Below are 22784 nucleotides of genomic sequence, written 5' to 3' on the forward strand. Positions count from 1 at the left end.
TCTAATTATTGCTATTTATTCATATTTGTTCTCTTTTATTCTTTAAAGTTTAACAATTCATTCTTTATCTTTTTTTTTTAATTTGATTTATATGCCGCCCTTCTCCGGAGACTCAGGGCGGCTTACAATGTGCTCAGCAATAGCCTTCATCCTTTTGTATATTTATACAAAGTCAGCTTATTGCCCCCACAACTGGGTCCTCAATTTACCTACCTTAGAAAGGATGGAAGGCTGAGTCAACCTTGAGCCTTGGCGAGATTCGAACCTGCAGTAATTGCAGGCAGCTGGTCTTAATAACCAGCTTAATAACAGGGTGCCTTAGACCACTGTACTACCAAGGCTCTTAATATCTTTATATTTGTTTGGGGTTGGTTTTCTTCCCTTTCATCTTTTTTATTGTACAGCAATCTTTCTCCTCAAACCTACCACCTCTCTCTTTTCTTTCCTTCTTACTTTCTCTTCCTCCCCTCTTCTTCTCCTCCCTACTTCCTCTTCCTTTCTCCTTCTCCTCCTCTTTTCCTCCCTCTCTTACCCTCACTCCTACTCTAAGTTCCCTTCCCTTCCTTCATCCCTCTCTATTGCTTTTATGCATGTGGACTACTCAGAGGGCTGAAAAAGTTATTTTTGACTGGTCCTCGCACTTTTGACCAGTCCTCGAATTTACGACTGTCCTCACATTTTACGTTTTTTGCCCTATCTTATCACCATGGTGAAGAGAAGCAGTTGTGAAATGAGTGACATGGTTGTTAAGAATGCTGCACGGGCATAAATGTGAGGATGGTCATAAGTGTGAGGACCAGTCAAAAGTGTGAGGACCTGTCAGAAATTCCTTTTTTCAGCCCTCTGAGTAGTCCCTATAGTATACACATAGCCATGGCCACCTGGTCACATGACCAACTAGCCACGCCCACCCAGTCACATGACCTCCAAGCCACGCCCACAAAATAAGCCACGCCCACAGAACCGCTAGTAAAAAAATTTAGAACACCCCCCCCCCAGTCAATGGTGTCCCTCTTTACCAATGTTAAAATCTGGTCACCTTACTCAAAGGATCCCTCTGTTAAAGTATTGAAATTTACAGATGATACAATAATCATTGGTCTCATTTGAGATGGTGATGAATCTGCATAGAGACAGGAGGTTGAACAACTGGCCCTGTGGTACAGCCAGAACAATTAGAGACCTTCAGGTTTCTGGATTCTATAATCTCCCAGGAGTTGAAATGGACACCTAACATTAGAACCGTCATTAAAAAGGAATGTTTTTTCTGTGCTGATTCAGATTGCTCAAGGAGCTGCTGATACAGTTCCTCAGAGGAATGATAGAGTCTGTATTCTGTACTTTCTATAAGTTTTTGGTTTGGTACAGCAACTAAACAAGACAGGTACAGACTTCAACAGATAGTTAGGACTGCATAAAAAACAATTGCAACCAGCTTGCTTTCCAAGTTCCATTGTATACTTCACGAGCTAGAAAGAGGGCTGAGAAAATATCTACAGACCCCTCACATCTTGGACATAAACTGTTTCAACTTCTCCCTTCAGAACGTCGCTATAGGGCATTGCATGCGAAAACAACTAGACACAAAGATAGTTGTTTCCCCCATTGTCATCACTCTGCTAAACATATAATTCCCACAGCACTGTCTTATGCCTAAGGATAATTAAGCATGTAGTAGGACTGTATTACTATTATCCTTCTCATCTTTCCTATTATCTACTCCTATTGGTATCTTATGACTATCACTTTGTTGGTTGTACCTTATATTTATGATTGTATCTTATGATGCATGCTTTATCGCTTTGTGGCTTCTATCTATTCTGAGAGTTTATGCAAACACCAGAGATAAATTCCTTGTGTGTCCAATCACCCTTGGCCAATATTCTATTCTATTCTATTCTATTCTATTCTATTCTATTCTATTCTATTCTATTCTATTCTATTCTATTCTATTCTATTCTATTCCATTCCATTCCATTCCATTCCATTCCTTTCCATTTCCATTTCCATTTCCATTTCCATTTCCATTTCCATTCTGTATATTGATTGGTAATAAATAATTTAATTTTTAAAAAGCTTCTGCAAAAAACTCATATCAACAAAATATTTCATAAAACAACATTTAAAAATAAGGTGATACTAATATACTTGATTTTAATTTTTGGTAGATTCTTATTTAATAAACTGCATGGTAAGTCTCCACTCTACCTTGAAGGCATTGTTGAGGAGGAAGACAAGGATGTCCGAGCAGAAAGAGAGCGAGTGACACTGGGCTTGTCAGACTGTGATGTGTTGCAGCTCCAAAATCTTTCCAAAATCTATCATCTTCCCTACCGAAGGATTGTAGCAGTAAGAAATGTCAACATTGGAATCCCAGCAGGAGAGGTAAGTCATTAAACCAAAAGTACAAAATGAAAATTATGAGAAGTAAACACTCTTATTATGTGTATAGCTAGTCACAAAAAATTGTGCACAGCTTAAGAGGCATCTTCAGGCATTCACCTGGACATATCAGGCATACACCGCCTGCTCATTTCTCTCTTTGCCCTACTTAGGTTCAGCAGTAGCAAAAATATATAAACATAACCATTTAAATAATATTTTGCACATGTTTCATGTGAATCAAAATCTGCTGCATAAGGCATATATCTTACTCTGTATCAGGGAGGTTGATCCTGCACAGAACTCAATCATTTCAGAGATTAGATGGGAGGACTGCAAAAAAGATGAAGCATTCATCTGAATGTTTCTGCTGCCCACTCCTTTGAAACTGATATTTTACTAGTTATTTAAATTATGAATGCATATAAACATGCTGTTTTCTATATCTCTTGGGCTTTCTATTTTGTTTGTTTTAAACATCTTTTATTAAAATTGCAAATATTATGGATAATATGAAAGAATATTTGTTTTTCAAATCTATTGTAAGTCAAGGAAACTACAAATACCTTAAAAATAATGTGATCTTTTTCCTCCAGTGCTTTGGCTTGCTTGGTGTGAATGGTGCTGGGAAAACCACCATTTTTAAAATGCTGACAGGTGACATTAGTCCAACTGATGGAAGGCTACTGATGCAAGATGAAACTGGGTATGGAGGATGGATTTATTCTCCACAATGAAAGTGGAGTAACTTAGCTGAGAAAATAAATCCGATATGGAACAAAATAATTTATGTTAAAAAGAAATCCAAATAGAATTTTTCAATACTTTAGTGATACTAATTTCTGTAATGCATTTTTATCCGTAGTATAGAGATTGAGGCCATGTGAAGCTTAAATCAAAGTTTTGTTAAATTATAGCATTTCAGAGTAATTCATTCAACAATATTGTTTTTAATAAATTCACAAGAACTGCAAATCACAGTTGCCTGTCTCCCACCTCATCTGAATAATTATGTGAGAAATGCTTAGCCACAAGTGACTTCCCTAGTGTTCTTATGCCACTCTTGAAAATGAGGCCTTAAAACGGAAATGCAAAATGGACATCAAAATGTGGCCTTGGACCATGCCCCAATAAAACCCAGTAAGAAGACTGGCATTTTACATACAGACTGGATGTGTTAAATGATTAAAATGATGAAACTCATGCAATAAATTGACTGAAGCCAACATAAAATCATGCTTTGTAAATCTGTCAATAGAAGATTATCCATAAATGTGGCTTTATCCAAATGCAATCTCAGATGTATAGAACAATGAGACAGCAATGTCAGGGACTATGTTTCTCTTTCTATATGTTTATAGATATGTTTGTACAAGTGTTTCACATGGCTTCCTTCTTTTAAGCACTTTTAAGAATCTTTCCAGACTTAACAAAGAATTTTTGCAACTCAGATCCTTGAGTGAAATTGATGATGCACACCGTTCACAATTTGGATACTGTCCTCAAGAAGATGCTCTAGATGATTTGTTGACTGTTGAAGAACATATGTATTACTATGCACGATTACATGGCATCCCAGAGGAAGATATTAAAGGGGTATGTAAAATTAAGATTAAGTAGAAATATCAGAGGTTTTCTGGAAAACTACCAAGTAATGCTGGAGTTTTGCTTTTAACATACCAGTAGTTTAAAACTGAATGTAGCTAAATACATATTTTGGATTGAAAGCCCTCTGACTACTTGGTGCAACTTCTCAATGGGTTCAATTTGTCTCTTTCTTCGTTTTGATTTTTGGGGTTTGTCTAGGCTGAATTTTCAAGAACATATCAGGTTTCAGGTGTATTTCAAATGCTAGTCTGCATTTGGAAGCTGGTTTGATGGAAAAAGAGGCCAGAATTTGGCTGTATATATTTAATATTTGATTATCATTTTTTTCCAAAGGACCTGTTCCCATCATGATTTTTTCCCACCATCTTCATTTTTCATGGAAATGATCAGTGTTGACAAAATTAACATTAGGGCTCTCTTCACCACTTGTAACTTATTCTAGACTATGTAATTTATTCTAGACTATGTGAAAATCAAATCCTTCTTAAGCAGCAAATAATATACCTAGTGTGCCCTATGCTATAGCTCACTTCATCAGATAGCCACTCTATCCATCAGTTTACCAAACTCCTTCTGATTTCTGATAGACTAACACTACTCTTCTACTAAACCACAGGAAGGAATTGTTCCATTTAATTTGGCATTAATCAAAGACGAATCAATCAAAGTGTTTCTTAAAGTTTTTTTTTCTTTCAGGACCCCTTCCCACTTTTATAATTATGGAGAAATCCAAAAGAGCTTTTGTTTACATGGTTTATACACATTTATAGAATATTTAAAGAATCATGTAAAAAAATACTAAATCCATTAAATATTAGTATAAATAAAACCCATATTTTTACCAAAAAATGAGAAAAGTGACATAGTTTTGGCAAATACTATCAATATGCTCAAATAATTTTGATTTCACAGATCTTCAGGTTTATTTTATTTATTTATTTAATTTGATTTGTATGCCACCCTATCTCCATAGGACTCAGGGCGGCTCACAACAATTAAGAAATACAATCTCAATCCAAATAAAAACATATTAAAAATACATATTAAACGCATATTAAAACACATTAAAAATAATCAAAACCCCATCAGTCCAAGCTGGGCAATTTAAACAACCATGTTTTTAGTTCACAGCGGAAAGTGCGAAGGTCAGGGGCCAACCAGAGCCCCAGGGGGAGTTGATTCCAAAGGGTAGGTACGCCCACAAAGAAAGCTCTACCTCTGGGGGTTGCCAGCCAACATTGTCTAGCCGACAGTGCCCTGAGTAGGCCCTCCCTGTGAGAACGCACCGGGCGATGGGAAGCTGTTGCTGGTTGCAGATGGTCTAACAGATATCCTGGGCCTAAGCCATGTAGGGCTTTATAGGTCATCACCAGGTTCCTAGAACCATGCTTTAAAAAATACTGACTCAGGATATTATGTTCAGTTCTAGGTATCACATTTTACAAAGGATTTAGAGTTCAAGTGGCACAGGAACAGATCTGCAAAAATATAGCCTTACAAAACAAAATTAGCAGGAGAGTCTTGTGCACACAACTATAACTTCTTTTCTAACTCCAAAATGCTTGCTATAGATTTATTATCTATTCTTCATTTTAATATGTTTGCTTAAAACTGCTGGTAAATTAATGCTGAACAGGAAGTTTAAAAATTGTTAATTATAAAACTGTCAAAATAATATTTCTTCCTAAAATTCAGATACTAATTACATTGTCATGCCATAATTGTTGAAGAATGATCATTTTTCTGAATCTCTTTTCCCCACAGATTGTATTTCACCTTCTTTATCGACTTAATCTCATGCTTTACCGATGTAGAATTGCCTCTATGTGCAGCTATGGCACCAACAGAAAGTTATCGACTGCTCTAGCCCTTCTGGGGAAACCATCAGTTTTACTATTGGTATGAAATACAAACTTTATTTTGTGGGGTATTATTATGATTTTCCATATTCTGTCTCATAGTCTTGTAAAGTAATAGCTACAACAAGATGAGAGAAAACTATTTTTTTTAAAGTTTTTATTTTTAGTTCTCATAAAACATATATAAATGTGCAATCTCTTTAACCATTCTTATCACACATATTATCTTTTGGTTTCCATATTGGTTCATTCTTCATCCTAAAACTTAAAAATACATTCGGAGTTGCTCTTCTACCATTCCATACAGGTGTGGGTTCTACTCACCTTTACTACCAGTTTGCAACTGGGCCGCGCACCACATATGATAATATGATCCCGGCGACTGATGACATTTCCAACATTTAGCTGATTTGTCTTTACGCATTTTTTCTAACCTTTCTGGTGGCATATGCCATCTATAAAACATTTTATATAACTTTTCTTTATATACTGTTACCATTGTTAATTTATAATTCCTTTCCCATAGTTGTTGACATTTCTCTAATTCAATCGTATAGCCAAAATTTTTTGCCCATGCTATCATTGTTTCTTTTACTTCTTCATCTTCTAATCTAATTTGCAGTAGATAATTATATAATTTCTTAATCATTTTTTCATCTGTTCCCATCAATATCTCATCCAATTCTGATTTTCCGATATTAAAACCATACTGTTTAAGATCTTTTTCATATCCTGATTGTATTTGCAATCGCGTATACCAATCTGTCTCAATCCCTTGCTTTTCCAACTCTTGTTTTTGTTTTAGTTCTCTCCTTTCTGTTAAAATATCCTTATATCTAATAATATTTTTCATATTAATAATATTTGGATGTATCAAAGCTTCCATTGTCAAAAGCCACATTGATATTTCCATGTAATGTTTTTCTTTCACTCTCTCCCACACTATTAATAAACCATTTCTTACATAATGTCTCTGGAAGTATCCATGTATCCTGTTTTTCCTATACCATAAGCGTGCCAATCTAGTTGCAAATCATGTCCCTCCAAAAGTCAATAGTCTTGTATTTCTCAATAAGATCCATTCTTTAATCCACGTTACCACTGCCACTTGGTAATACAGTTCCCAATTTGGAAGTCCAAACCCGCCTCTAAATCTTGTAATATTTTTATATTAATTCTTGCTTTTTTCCCTTGCCATATATATTTCCATATTGTCCTATTCAAATTCTCAAAGTACTTTTCCTCAATCTTTATTGGTATCATTTGGAAAAGAAATAGAATTCTTGGTAATATGTTCATCTTAATTAATGCTATCCTTCCCATTAATGATAATTGCAAATTTCTCCATTTCTCCAAGTCTTATTCAATTTGATTTCTCAATTTATAGTAACTATCTTCTTTGATGGTTACACATCTTGATGTTACCTGAATGTCCAAATATTTCACTTTCTTCACTATTTGAATGTTTAGTTTCTCCATTATTTCCTTTTTTTTTGTTTTTCTATCATATTTTTAACTAAAATTTTTGTCTTATCTTTATTAATTTTCAGTCCCGCTACTGCTCCATATTCCTTTATTTGTTCCAGTGACTTTGGGCTTGTTTCTATAGGATCTTTCATAATAAACACTAAATCATCTGCAAATGCTTGCAATTTATTTTATTTTTAAAAAAATTTCATTCTTTTTATTTCTTTATCTTGTCTTACCCTTCTGTTTAAAATCTCTAATGTCAATATAAATAATAATGGAGATAACAGACATCCTTGTCTGGTTCCTTTTTTAATATCCACTTTTTCTGTCATTTCGCCATTTACAATTACCTTTGCCGATTGTCCTTTGTATATAGTTTTGACCATATTTATAAACCTATCCCCAAAGTCCATCATTTGCAATTGTGTTATCATAAATTGCCAATTCACATTGTCAAACACTTTCTGTGCATCCAAAAATAACAATGCCATTTGCTTCTCTGGATGCGCTTCATAGTATTCCAATGTATTCAATATAATTCACATATTGTCTCTAATCTGCCTTTTAGGTAAAAAACCCATTCTGATCTGTGTGTATAATTTCATTTAGCATTCTCTTCAGTTTTTCAGCCATGATTGATGCAAAAATTTTGTAATCCGCATATAATAGGGAAATTGGTCTATAATTCTTTATTTCTTGAAGATCTGATTCTTCTTTTGGTATAAGAGTTATGTATGCCTCCACTCACAAGTCCAGGATCTTAGCTTCTAGTAATAAGTTTTAAAAACGTGCAACATTACATTACTTAATACATCTTGCAACATTTTGCATAACTCTGCTGGTAATCCATTCGGTCCTGGTGTTTTACCATTCATTTGTCTCTTAATTCCATCATTGATATTCTTTCTTCAAATAACTTTTTAAATTTTTCTGGAATCTTGGGTATTCCAGCTTTTTCTAGATATTGTACTATCTTTCCCTCTGCAACTGTCTCTTGCTGGTATAGTCATTTGTAATATTTCTCAATTACTTTTTTCTTTTCCTCATTTTGGTAGCATATATTCCCATCTTGATCTACTAGTTGGTTTATTAACTTCTTTTTTACTCTTTTTTCATTTTATATGCCAACCATCATCCTGGTTTATTTGCATTTTCAAAAAAGTTTTGCTTTGTTGATTTTATTTTATTCACCAAATCTTCGTTTTCCATTAAATTCATTTTATGTTTTTGCAAGTCCATCAAATTCTTAATCTTTTTATCATGTGGATTTTTCTGTAGTTCCATCTCTAACTTCTTATACTCTTCCTCCAGTTTCTTTTCTGTTTGTCTATTCTGTTTGTTCTGTTTTCCTAAATAAGTCATTGTCAGTCCTCTAATATACACTTTGCTAGTATCCCACACATTTTGTAATGACGTATCCTCTTTTATTTTCTTTAAAGAAATAGGTCAATTCTTTTTCCATATACTGCTGAAAATTCTTTTCATTTAATAGTTTTTGATTCAATGTCCATCTTATTCTTTTCATGTCATTATTATTGGGTTGTGGTCTACCCATGTACTTTGTTTCTATATCAATCTTGTGTATTTTAGATATTAATTCTGTTGACATCCACATCATATCTATTCTTGACCACGACATGTGTCTGTTTGAGTAAAATGTGTACTGCTTTCCTTTCGGATATCTTCTTCTCCAAGCATCCTGCAAGCTCAATTGATCTGTCATTGTAAAAAATGCTCTAGGAAGTCTTTCTTAACTTCTTATTCATTTTTGTGGATTTGTGATGCAATTCATTATTTACAATCGCATTAAAATCTCCTATTATACATATATCTTCATCTTCATCTTCTATTATGTTTCTATGTAATTTCGCATAAAATTCTTCTTGATTTTCATTTGGAGCATATATCGCTACTAACAATATTTTTTTATGGTTCATTACTATTTCTACCATTAATACTCTTCCTTCCTCATCCTCAAAAATTTGTTTGGATTGAATTGTCCTTTTAATATATAGTGCTACTCCTCTTTTACTCTGACAAGCAAGTGTTGTATATAATGTCCCCAATTTAATCTGCTCCAAAAATTTATGTTGTTTTCGAATATGGACTTCTTGTAAGCATATTATCTCTAATTTTAACTTCTCTGATTTATTAAATATTCTTCTTCTTTTTATTGCTGAATTTAGTCCATTTATGTTTATTGATATCCTTTTTATTTCTTCTTCCATATGTTACATTTACTTGCTTAGTAGATCTAATCATTCTTATCTCCCTCTATTCTTTTGCTTCTTTCACTCCTGCTCCTTCTCTTATTGCTCGCTCTTCTTGTTCTTTAGCTATCTCTGTTGGTTGTTCCTTTTTCTCTTCCTACCCAGCCCCTCTTTCTTTGAGGGGCTCTCTTCTTCTTGGAATCCTATATATTGTTCATAAAATAGTTCCGCCTTCTCTATTGTATCCAATCAATGTCTTTGTTCCTGCCAGTTCACCAAGATTCCTTCTGGAACCAAACTTCTAAAACTCACTCCTCTTTTAATCAAACATTTTGTCAGGAACTGGTATTCTTTTCTTTAGTCTCTAACCCTTCTTGGAATTTGTTTCAATGCCACTATCTCTCTACCCTTGTGTTTTATCGTTGTATTTCTCATAATCTGCAAAATCTCTGTTCTCAATGTTTTCTTGGTAAATCTGACGTGTATCTCTCTAGGCAAATTATTTCTCATTGCATATCTTGTATGTACTCTGAAAATCTCATCAATCCCATTTAATATCTTTTCTGTATTCTCTTCCATTGCTTCCACTAATATCTCCGCAATTTTTTCAGGTAGATTCTCTCCTTTTCTTCTTCAATATTTTGGAATTGTAGATAATAATCAGCCTTGTCTATTTCCAATGATATAATTGTCTTTTCCTGATTTTTGTCTGTTGTTATAAGTCTATAAATCCATCTCTTCCACTTTTTTCTCTGTTGATCCTGCTTTCTCTTCCACTATCTTCAGTCGTTGTTCATTTTTCCCCATCATCTCTTTGACTTCTTTTACTTCTTCTTCTACTTTGCTTATTCATTCTTTAAGATCTTCATGTGTTGCCTGTAACATATTTTTTAATTCCATATTAGCTTTCTTTTGTTTTGTTGTAGCATCTACTACCTTTTGTACCATGGAGCTGGACACTGTTGTTATTGATGGTGATGATAAATATGCTGTTATTTTCTTCATCTTGTTTTTTGTTTTCAAACTACAAAATTTATAATCCAAATATCAAATTTAATTGTAATCCACATTTGTTAGCTTGAAATCGATCAACTTCCACTCTGTTCCACCACCAAGCAATCAAATTCTGCTTTCAAATTAAATCCAAATTTAAGATCAAAATTAAAATTCAATCCAAAATCTTCAGGTTCTTGTTACCTTAATCCACATAAATTTGAAAGAAATAGAAAAGGAGCAAAAAAATTATATCCCACAAAAACAAAAAGAGAAAGAATGTCTGCCCAGGATAAAAAAGGAAAAGCAAAAAACAGAGAAAGGGAATTTTTAAAAAAAAAAAATATCCAAAAATTTAATTCCAAAATTTCCAAATGTCAAAAGAAATCCAAAAATCCAAAATTATAGATCCAGAAAATAGAGGGAAAGCAATTGGATATTTAGTCTATTATACAGTGGTTCTTTTTCTTTTTCTTTCTCCCCCCCCCAAGTCACAGGACAATTATTGTCAGAACTCTGTTGCCAAGTTTAAAAACATTGTCCAAGGTCATTCCATTTCATAATTTCTTTATTCTTCTTTCAGTTAATTTTCCAATAATTCCTTTTACACCACTAGATGGCACTGCAGTTTACTCCCCCTAATCAGAAGTATAATTAATCCACAAGACCTTTCCAATATAAATCTCAAGATTTTATAGTTCATACGTATTTTAGTTTTGGCAAAAAGCCACTCTGCCCAATCTGCTTTCTATTTTTCAAATCCATTTTCAAACTTCTTTAAAATTGTCTTTATTTTATGGCCACTGCTTTTTCGCTGCTGTTGCCGGAAGTGGGGAGGCAGCCTTACATCTGCTCCCTCCCCTTTCCACTTTTGCCATTCTTCTTCAGTTATAACTTTTAAAAACCAGGGAGTAAAGTAAAAATAGGAATCTTGTTTTCAAGATAATACATTCAATCTCACCCAGACAATCCACCTCACTTTTTTCTTCTCTCTTTCTGTGTGGCCACCCCAGCTTTGAGACAGCTCCCAATGGCTGTCCTTCCAATTGCTGGGTTGGAGGCTATTCGCCAGCGCTTCAGGGAATTTATGGTTTCCCTGTTCACACCAGCCCGTGCCTCCATTCTACACCGTCCCTATGAGATGGCTATGATCCTCTGTGGACCCCCAAAATGGCTGGAATATCAACGCTTCTCCGGAGCCCCGAAGTTTGTCATGTCGCCACAATGCTGGCCATGCCTCCCCCCCTTCTGAGAAAACTATTTGTTAAAGCCAGACATTGTGCTCAGCATGTGCGGATACTTAATGTTAGTAGAGATACTTGAGAGAGATATGGATCTAGTCCATACAATCTGACAATGCCACCTTTTCCTTTTGGTTGCACAATTTTGAATAAAAATTATGTTGCCACACTTGCTTACCAGTTTTACAGAATAAACTATTAAGCCTATACTCCACCACAACTGCAAGGTGTGTATAATCTGTAACAATTTGCTACCCATGATTTTGGAGGCAAGTAGATTGTGAACCTACTTGTGGTGAGTTACTTTGCTCCCTCCATTTTGGACACTTGCCAGCATTTCATCTATTACCACTGTTTCTGAGTTTTTCCCATAACTATCACCTTCACTTCTTCCCTCAGCATTTTTGAAACTGCTTTCTCTTCAACCTTCAAACAAGCTGCCTCACTTTTTCTCATTGCAAGGTCTGGATAATAATGGAAGACCTCCAAGTGGAAGAAGCCTTTTGTTTGTTTATTGGTTTCAGTCACTTCTCCCATTCTCTCAAAGCCAGATCATGTGGTGACCCATTAGCTACTGAACTACTTATACAGTTATTCTAGTATATTGAATCTAGGTCCGTGATGGTGAACCTATGGCACACGTGCCACAGGTGGCACGGGGAGCCATATCTGCGGGCATGTGAGCTGTTGTCCTAGTTCAGCTCCAGCACGCATGCACGTGCCGGCCAGCTGATCTTCAGATAGCCCTGCGCCTCCCCTCCCAGGAGTCTCCACACGGCCTGTTTTGGATGCCAGGTAAGTACAGGGCTCATGTGGAGGCTCTGGGAGGGCGTTTTCAGCCTCCCGAGGGCCTCCACAGGGTGGGGGAGGCCGTTTTCACCCTCCTCAGGCTCCAAGAAAGCCTCTGGAGCCCGGGGAGGGTGAAAAACAGGCCTTCCAGGCCTACTGGAAGTCTGGGAATGGGCTGTTTCCAGCCTTCGGAGGTTTCAGGGAGGCCTGTTAGGCCCAAAATGGGGCGCAGGGGGGTTATGCACGCATGCGCGAGGGACCGCAGAGGATGATGTGCGCATGTGCAGGGGTGTGGGGCATAGGGGGACATTGAATTATGGGTGTTGGCATGTGCGTGCGCAACCCAGGGGTGAAATCTGACTAGTTCAGACCGGTTCGGGTGAACCGCTAGGGATTACTGGCATCAGTTCACTGAACCGGTAGTAATCACCCCTCATTGGCCCCACCCATGCCCGGCCGGTCTCCGCTCACGTCTTCTGGCCACTTGATATTCCACAGAATTCAGTGTTAAATGAATGGGATGGGAAGGAACCATAAAGGGAGCAGCAGCTCCATTCTGAATGGAGGGAGAAAAGTTAGCATTCTCTTTGCCACAGAATTCAATGTTAAATGCAGCAGACAGAATGCTAACTTTTCTCCCTCCATTCAGAATGGAGCTGCTGCAGCCTGCCCCTTTTAAGGTAGTCCTCAGGAGGGAGAGAGACGGGGAGGAGCAGCTGGAATGGAGCCGTTTTTGTGAAAGGCAGGGAAATGGGGAAGGGGATTTTCCTGCCTGTCATCCATTCCTCAATCTCAGCACAGACAGGATGGTAGGCAGGAATATTCCCCTCCCCATTTTTCTGCCATTCATAACAAGGAGTGGCTGGGAGGGGAGGGGCCAGTGAGGAGCCCCTCAATGTGAATGATGTCAAGTTGGCCACGCCCACTCAGTCACATGACCTCCCCCCAACAAGCCACGCCCACAGAATCGGTAGGGGAAATTTTTTAATTTCACCACTGTGCAAAACCCCCTCCCCCCGTGCTTCCCCCACTTTTGGCACACGATGGCAAAAAGATTAGCCATCACTGATCTAGGTAGTTCCACAAGGAGAGAATAGGACCTCTCTGTACTCTGATGCTATTTCTGTCCTGTTTTGTTCCTATCTGTTTCTTGAGTTCATATTAATTTATTATCCCCAATAGTAAAATGGGAGCAAAGCCAGAGAATAAAACCAATCACATTACTTATAATGAAGGGCATGCTCACCGATCAGGACATGATTCAATAGGATTATAAGAGGGCAAAACAGACAGGATACAGATTGGTAATGGGAGTGGCATAGTTTTATTTATCAAATGTATATGCTACCCATTCTACAGTTTGAGCTGAAAAAACAAAATTATGCTATTCTTTTTATTTTTATTTATTTATCAAATTTAGAGACTGCTCATCTCACAAAGCAACTCAATGTTTTATGTTGGCATAGAGGACAGCAATGTGGAAATGAGCACTTACCCTAGTCAAAAAGATTATATTGCAAATAAATTCCTGAGAAGTGGGTGCCATATAAATAGCAGAACAGTGATTAGAAAAGAACCTGACCCAAGCGTCAATGAGGAAAGTTTCTGTAATGAATTAGGGAACAATTGCCTTCCTAGGGCAACAGCATTTAGTCTACTTTCTGGCTATCAAACCATAATTTCTCTATTTGGAAACTATCAGCAAATATTTTTATCTGTATCACAAGTTTCCATTTTTATGTATTTGTACTACTACATTTACTTTCAAACCTGATTTCATTTATAATATTAAGTGCTTTTACCCAACATTAATTTCACATGGTTAGCCGTTGAGGTTTTTTGACATCATTATTTTACTGCTGGTTTTGATATAAACCCTGAATCTTCTATACTATCCAGGATTAATACAAAGGTCTATGTTAAATCTCCAGGGATCGCTCCTATTTAGATGAAATTGTGGATCACACCCCTTCCTAGAAACTCCTACATTCATCCAGGTTGTTTCAATTCCTCTCCTGAGCACATCAAAGCTATGGAGAACCATAGTATTTAAATTAGCAAACATTGGTGCATTAACAACAGATAGGCAACGTAAACTAAGTGCAAAAATATAACAAAACATCCCATTTCCTCTCAAGATCTATATGTTGAAATGGCTTTCTATATTACTCCCCTTACTCACAGTTATTCTATGCCTGCAGCAACACAGAAATCACACATTCGCAAACATTTTTTATCCAATAATTCTGCATCTTAATAGTATAAGTTGTTTCCTTTCAGTCTGTATATTTAAATAGGGAACAAGTCACACTGAGTGATAAAAGATAAATATGCACGTGACATAATATTACTTATTAGGCAGTGGATAAGCTTGTTGGCATTATGAATTCCTTCTCTCTTTGGTATGCTCTCCATTTCCCATATCTGTTTTTGTATGTGGGGAGAACCTTCAAAGCATATTCAGAGGGATTAGTATAAAAGGTATTTGCTCAATATTGGTTGCTACATTTTATGTTTATGTTATACTACAATATCTATCACATATTCCCATAAAAAACAAGTGCTTGTCTATACGATATGATCTCTAGCCTCACAGCACTATATCTGTATTTGAAATTACAATAGCGCAATACGGTCTCTCCTGAGTTTTTGAGGAGAATTCAGAAAAAGAGGAAACTTCATTCTTATTTTCTTTGTTTTCAATCAATAAAAGAAAAAGATAAAAATAACCAGTTATATTTCAGATGTAATAAATTCAGTTCATCCATAATTAAATCAGAAGCTCAGCTTTCCTAGCTAAGAACTGTTTTTTATTTCTTCCTTTTGTGCAATATCTAGACATTTTTGTTGCTTAACAATGAAATCCTGTGACTTTTTACTCGATAGGAAGCCCTCCTAAGATGGCCTTATTCACAAGCAAGTGAAGAATTTCACTGTTTACCATAATATAGTGGCAATTATGTTGTAAACTTTTGAAATAATGTTTAGTAAAAATGCAGGATGAACTAAAAGGAAGGCTAGTAGTGCTTTTAAAAATGTTAAAAAATGTTTTTCTTAACTTGTTATATTCGTTGTCAAATGTTTTAAATTTAGGATGAGCCAAGTTCTGGTATGGATCCTAATGCAAAGAGGCACTTATGGAAAATCATCACCGAGGAAGTACAGAACCAGTGTTCAGTGATACTTACTTCACACAGGTATAATATATTATCTGAGGCATAATGAAAATGTTCAGACCTACATACAGTATTGTATATAATAGTTATAAAAATATTTAAATAATAAATATGTTAAATAATAACATACAGTATATAATCATTTCTTTCTGCTTGCTTATTAGGTGTTTTGGCTTTGTTATATTTATTCAAGTTAAACTAGCAGAATAGAATATGAGGCCAACTACATAGGAAACAATGAGTCTCTGACCAGGCAGAGTCATATAAAGTGAGACATCTCCAACTCTCTCATTTAATGACTTTTACTCTTTTATCAATATATAAAATACAACTAAAATTTAAAGTAGGAAATTAAGGAAAGGAAAAAGAAGGGGGGGGGAGAAAATATGAGTTACAAGGAAAGAAAGAAAAAAAGCATTGACTACCGACACTTTTTTGACGGTACAAGATAACACCATTCCAGCCTTAACTTTTTACTTTTACACATTAGTACATAACTAACCATAACAACAAATGTATCTAATTGGCAAAACCAAGGACAACATATCATTTTTTTCATCATAAGCAAAAAATCTGGAAATGATATCCAAATAAATAACATAATTAAATATATTCTCTTTGAGTAAAACAATCAATTTAACCATTTCTGCTTTATCTTCCTTGCTGGGGAAATAATATGTATTTCTATTTGTACTTAATAATCTTTGTAAACTATTACCATTTATATTAACAAAATTCACTGTATTCTTTCAGATTCTTTAACCTTAAAGGGAAAAATACTTTTTTTCATTCATTTTAAAGCACTAAACCTTTCTTTAAAACATTTCAATCAAAACTTTCTAATACATGTTTTTTAACTTCCTCTTAACATTGCATAAAGTTCACTACTAAATTTAGATTACTTTCTCCAAATTTATTTATTTATTTATTTATTTATTTATTTGGACTTATATGCCGCCCTATCTCCACAGGACTCAGGGCGGCTCACAACAATAAACAAAAACAAACAAACCGTTAAAAACAAAGTCCATAATAAAATTGACAAAGAAATCCAATAAAACCCCATTAAATAACATGATCTTCCAAGTTTAACCGTGAATCCAGGAGGACGCCCAGGTTAGGCGCCCTATCTACAGGGGATAACACTTCACCCACTATAGTCAGAGATGGAATATCTTGTTTGAGCCGAGATGCCGGTACCCACAGCCACTCGGTCTTGGCAGGGTTGAGCCGCAGCCTGTTTCTCCCCATCCAGGTCCGTACCGCTTCCAGGCACCGGGACATCACATCGAGGGCATCACTGGGCTCATAGAATAAGTTTTTCTTCTTGTATACATCCTTTTTAAAACTCCAAATGTTTCTTTAAACTAATACATCTTTTTTTTAACTTTCTCTTAACACTTTCAATAATACTTTGCAAACTTAAGGAATTACTTAAGCAGTATATGCAGTATAAAGGAAAAATACAGTTTAAAACTTTAGATTAAGACTTTCTTTCAATTACAGATATCAAATTGATAAAAATCCATCCCTATTCCAGCTTGTCTTCATGAAGTAAAGTCTTTATTTTCTCTGGAATGTTTGTCAAGTAATTATAAGCTTCTCTTTTTCTCAAGGATTTCTCAACCTCAAGGATTTCTTAGTGAGACATCTCCAACTCTCAAGGCTGGGAAAACAATGGACAAAGAGCTATTGACTTGAAAAGGCAGGAGGAAAGCCTAGGATTTAAAAACTGGGAATAACATATTTAGAATTTGACTCCTGTATTCTGCAGTAAATATGACTTCTGTACAATTTCAGTTTACATATTTGTGCCAAGTCTGGGACACAACTATGTTATTAACTGTTAGTGATTATGGCACTGGAGGGCTGAGATTTAAAGCTATGACTAACAAGAAAACAGATTTAAAATGTATACTTTTGATAAATAGCCTATGAAATAGCTATCATAACTTTCTCTTCTTGATGCCTGATTACCAGTTCAATATAAATATTATGGCTTATATTTAGAATAATTGCTACTTACTTTAACTTTTATTATGTATCTCTACTATGGAAACTAATATCTAAGGAAAGTCACAACAATAGAAAATAGAAAAACAAATATTGAGAAGATCTGGATTTGACTTTTCTTTTTTTTTTAATTTTTATTTTTTTAAACATTTTATAGTTTAAATTACTAACATTACAAACAACATATATAATATTTCATCCTGTGCTATACATAAGAAAGGAAGATTTGGTTTTTCGGATATATCCTCATGATGAATTCACCACCGGATGGATGGAGCATTTCTATCTCTTGGGCTATTTAAGGGCCTCCCGCCGTGAGAGGGCGGGCTGGATGTCATTCTCCGTTGGCTGAAACTGTGAAAGACCCCTCAAACTGTCGTGAGAGGACAGTGTATTTACCGGTGGAGCCGCATGGCTGTGTGTTACATCTGATTTTGGGATTACCAAATGGACCCCTGATTATGATCTCCGCCTCCCTCGCTGTAACCTAAGATGTATACTACCTATGAACTTCTTGCGCTGCGAGATTCCCCCCTCTCGCAGATCTGGCCCTCCACATTATCAAGAGCCTACCTCAAGGATGGGTTTTGGGACCCAGAGAGGTGGCATGTGAAAACCAGGGGGTTGTGGGGTTTTTTATCAAATTTTTTAATTAAACTTTTAAGGGGTCCCAGGGAGGGGGAGGGTCGAATTAGAACTCGGGTTGTGGGTTTGGGGGAAAACCCACAAGGGGGAGGGTTCGGTCTGGCCTCGAAGTGCGGCGGGGGGGGTGGGGGACCTGGGGTCGAGGGGGGTGTTAGAGCTCATCCGGATAGTGTTTCAAACATCAGTACTGTGAGTGGGAGGGGTAGATATGGCGGGAGCAGGGGGCCATATCATGTTAGGGGAGCGCGCACCCGCTGTCTACGAGCGGTGGCATGCTCCGGCCCCCTAGGCTCCACCCGTTCTCCAGGTTGCATAGACCCTCAGGGCCCAGGCCTTCGGCTGATGCTGTGCAATGCCAGGTCCGTAGTAAATAAAGCCCCCCTCATTTGTGATCTTATTCAGGAGGGGGGTGCGGACCTGGCAGGTATTACGGAGACCTGGTTGGGCCAGGAGGGGGGGGTTCCCCTCGTTGAAATGTGCCCACCAGGTTTCCACGCATTCCATCAGCCAAGGTCACAGGGGAGGGGCGGGGGGGTAGCGGTTATCATTAAAGAAGGTCTGAGACCGAGGGAGGCCACTGTTCCTCAGACGGCCGGCTGTGAATCCCTCCTTGTGAAATGGGGTCACGGGGTTCAGAGGGGTTTGCTGATCACGTACCTGGCTCCCTGCCACGTGGCAGCAGCCCTGCCTGAGCTACTCAACGTCATCGCCGCGGTGGCGGTTGATACCCCTAGGCTTATGGTCATGGGGGATTTCAACCTGCCGTCCGTGGGTGAGGCGTCAGAGGTGGCTCAGGAGTTCATGGCTTCCATGACAGCCATGGACCTGACCCAGTTAATTCATGACCCTACCCACACGGGGGGAAACACGCTGGATCTGGTTTTTGTCTCTGGACAGTGGTTGAGTGATCTCGAGATAGGGGATATAGTCATCAAGCCCTTGTCATGGTCTGATCACTCTCTCCTTTGTCTCGACCTTCGAACCGCTACACCCCGCCGCAGGGAGGCGGAGCCGGTAAGATGGTTCCGCCCCAGGCGCCTGATGGAACCTGATAGGTTCCAGATGGAGCTTGGGCCATTCCCTGAGGCTCTGGCACATGCCTCGACTGGAGACCTAGTGGCCGCCTGGGATAGGGCGGCCGCTGGAGCTCTGGACCGAGTCGTGCCTTTGCGGCCTCTGACCCGGCGCCGATCTCATTTAGCTCCTTGGTTCACTGAGGAGCTGAGGGAGTTGAAGCGCCGGAAAAGATGCCTAGAGAGCAGTTGGAGGGCCAGTCTTTCTGAATCTGACCGGACACTGGTAAGATCTCATATTAGGAATTACCTAGTGGCAATAAAAGCAGCGAAATGTAACTATTTTGCTGCTCTTATTGCGTCATCAGATAATCGCCCGGCCGCCCTGTTTAGGGTGACCCGCTCCCTGCTCCACCAGGAAGCGCGGGAGGACCCCTTGGAGGGTAGAGCCGAGGACTTTGTTCAGTATCTGTATGACAAAATAACTCAGATTCGGGAAGATCTGGACTCCGACTGGGTAGTCTCAGGGGGAGGGACTGGGGCAGGTCTTGAGAATGTTATCTGGGATGAGTTTGATCCTGTGACCCCTGAGGACGTGGACAGGATTCTGGGTAGACTGAACGCGACCACCTGTTTATTGGACCCGTGTCCCTCCTGGTTAGTGCTGGCTTCTCGGGAGGTGACACGAGGCTGGTTCCAGGGGATTATAAATGCTTCATTGGGTGAGGGTGTCTTTCCTGCCGCCTTGAAAGAGGCGGTGGTGAGGCCTCTCCTCAAGAAGCCTTCCCTGGACCCGGCAATGTTGGTAAATTATCGTCCGGTCTCCAACCTTCGTTTTGTGGCGAAGGTTGTTGAGAGTGTGGTTGCGCAACAGCTCCCCCAGCACCTGGATGAAACGACGTATCTGGATCCGTTCCAGTCGGGCTTCAGGCCCGGGTACAGCACGGAAACGGCATTGGTCACGTTGGTTGATGATCTCTGGAGGGCTCGGGGCAGGGGGTGCTCCTCTGTCCTGGTCCTGTTAGATCTCTCAGCGGCTTTTGATACCATCGACCATGGTATCATGCTGCACCGGTTGGAAGAGTTGGGGGTGGGAGGCACTGTGTTGCGGTGGTTCTCCTCCTTTCTCTCTGACCGGTCGCAGTCTGTGTTGACAGGGGGACAGAGGTCGACCCCGAGGCCCCTCATATGTGGGGTGCCGCAAGGGTCGGTCCTCTCGCCTCTCCTGTTCAACATTTATGTGAAGCCGCTGGGCGAGATCATCCGTGGTTTCGGGGTGGAGTACCATCAGTACGCTGACGACACCCAGCTGTACATCTCCACCCCGGATCACCCCAACGATGCCCTTGAAGTGATGTCCCGGTGCCTGGAGGCCGTACGGATCTGGATGGGGAGGAACAGGCTCAGGCTCAACCCATCCAAGACCGAGTGGCTGTGGTTTCCGACGTCCCGATATAGGCAGTTGACGCCATCACTGACTATTGGGGGCGAATCATTGGCCCCCACGGAGAGGGCTCGCAACTTGGGCGTCCTCCTGGATTCACGGCTGTCTTTAGAAGAGCACTTGACGGCCGTGACTGGGAGGATTTTTCATCAGGTTCGCCTGATTCGCCAGTTGCGTCCCTTTCTGGATCGGGACTCGTTACGCACGGTCACTCATGCCCTCGTCACCTCCCGCCTGGACTATTGCAATGCTCTCTACATGGGGCTCCCCTTGAGGAGCACCCGGAGGCTCCAACTGGCGCAGAGTGCGGCCGCGCGGGTGGTAATGGGAGCGACGTGGCGCTCCCATGTGACACCTCTCCTGCGCGAGCTGCACTGGCTCCCGGTGGTCTTCCGGGTGCGCTTCAAGGTTTTGGTTACCACCTTTAAAGCGCTCCATGGCTTAGGACCTGGTTATCTACGGGACCGCCTACTACCACCAATAGCCTCCCACCGGCCAGTTCGCTCTCATAGAGAGGGACTCCTCCGGGTGCCGTCAGCCAAACAATGTCGGCTGGCGACCCCTAGGGGGAGAGCCTTCTCTGTGGGGGCACCTACCGTCTGGAATGAGCTCCCCCCGGAGATACGGAGGATCCCGGATCTGCGCACCTTCCGCCGCGCTGTGAAGACCTTTTTATTCCAGCAGGCGGGCTTGGCCTAATCTCTTCCCTTTTAAATATGTAAATTTTAATCTGTTTTTAAATTATTGGGGTGTTTTAATCTGTCTGGGCCAAAATAATTTAATTTGATTTTATCTGGTTTTTAAATTTTTTATGTCTATGTTATTTTATTGTTTGGCTGTTCACCGCCCTGAGTCCTTCGGGAGTAGGGCGGTATACAAATCGAATAAATAAATAAATAAATAAAAAATGATCGCCAAAATCCACGTTCTCGGGGTACAGGTACCGAAGCATCCAATTTTCCCAGCGCATAGTCCACAAATGGTTTCCAAATTTTCCAGAAAATATCTTCTTTATAGTCACCATTTCTAAATTTAATATCACATGTCATTTTATCGTTTAAAGCTAATTTCCACATTTCACAATACCATTCTTCTATTTTAAAATTCACATCTAATTTCCAATATCTGGCTATTATAATTCTACCCATTATAATCATAATTCTAATCAATTCTTTCTCATATTTGTTGGTTCTATTTCCTTAATTATCAACAGTAATATAGTTTCTGGTCTCATTATTATTGCTTTCCCCATCATTTCAAATATCATTTCCTCCAATTGTTGCCAAAACTTTTTAACTTTATCACATTTGTACCACATATGTTCATAAGTCCCTAATTCCATATCACATCTCCAACATTGTTTACTAATTTTTTTATCCATCAATGACAATCTTAATGGAGTCAAATACCATTTCCAAACAACCTTATAATTATGCTCTTTAATCCTTACAGATAAAGTCTTCATAATTCTACTCTTCCAATTCACATTCCGATCTAAATCTGATATTTTAATATTGTTCTTTTTCCCAATTCATCTTCATCACCCTTTGTGGTTTTCCATCAAAATTTATAATCTTATATATCTTACTAACGAGTCCCTTTAGCCCAATTTCATCTTTCATAATTTGGAATACTAAATATTCAAATTCAGTTTTACTTCTACTTATCGAACAATTGTCCCTTACCTTCTTAGTCCATTTTTCTATCTGTATTTTTTCAAACCAGCCTAAACCCAATTTTTCAATGATTTCTTTTTTCCTCCTTTCATTTTCTGAAGTTTTTAACCAATCTATTATAGTTTGTATATTTTCATCTTCCATTACCCTATCACGACTTATATTAGTTTTAATCGGCCAATTTTCAGTTGTCTTCCCTAAGAAAATTATATCTGGAATTAAAATTTTAACAAATTTGTTCCAAATTTTACTCAGTAACCAATAG

At 38.5% G+C, this 22784-nt stretch overlaps 1 protein-coding gene across 1 annotated transcript in view; it reads left to right on the top strand.

Moving 5' to 3' along the window:
• The window catches only part of ABCA12 (ATP binding cassette subfamily A member 12), a 326573-nt gene that overhangs the window by 280422 nt on the left and 23367 nt on the right, over positions 1-22784 (top strand). Inside the window, exons 46-50 of the mRNA XM_070956774.1 lie at positions 2169-2385; positions 2979-3088; positions 3834-3978; positions 5755-5889; positions 15646-15749. Coding sequence (XP_070812875.1) covers positions 2169-2385; positions 2979-3088; positions 3834-3978; positions 5755-5889; positions 15646-15749 — 711 coding nt within the window. The remainder of the gene's footprint in view (positions 1-2168; positions 2386-2978; positions 3089-3833; positions 3979-5754; positions 5890-15645; positions 15750-22784) is intronic.

Source organism: Pituophis catenifer, unplaced genomic scaffold (assembly GCF_029215685.1).
Source record: "Pituophis catenifer annectens isolate HBS135680 unplaced genomic scaffold, rPitCat1.0.hap2 SCAF_1, whole genome shotgun sequence".
Taxonomy (NCBI): domain Eukaryota; kingdom Metazoa; phylum Chordata; class Lepidosauria; order Squamata; family Colubridae; genus Pituophis; species Pituophis catenifer.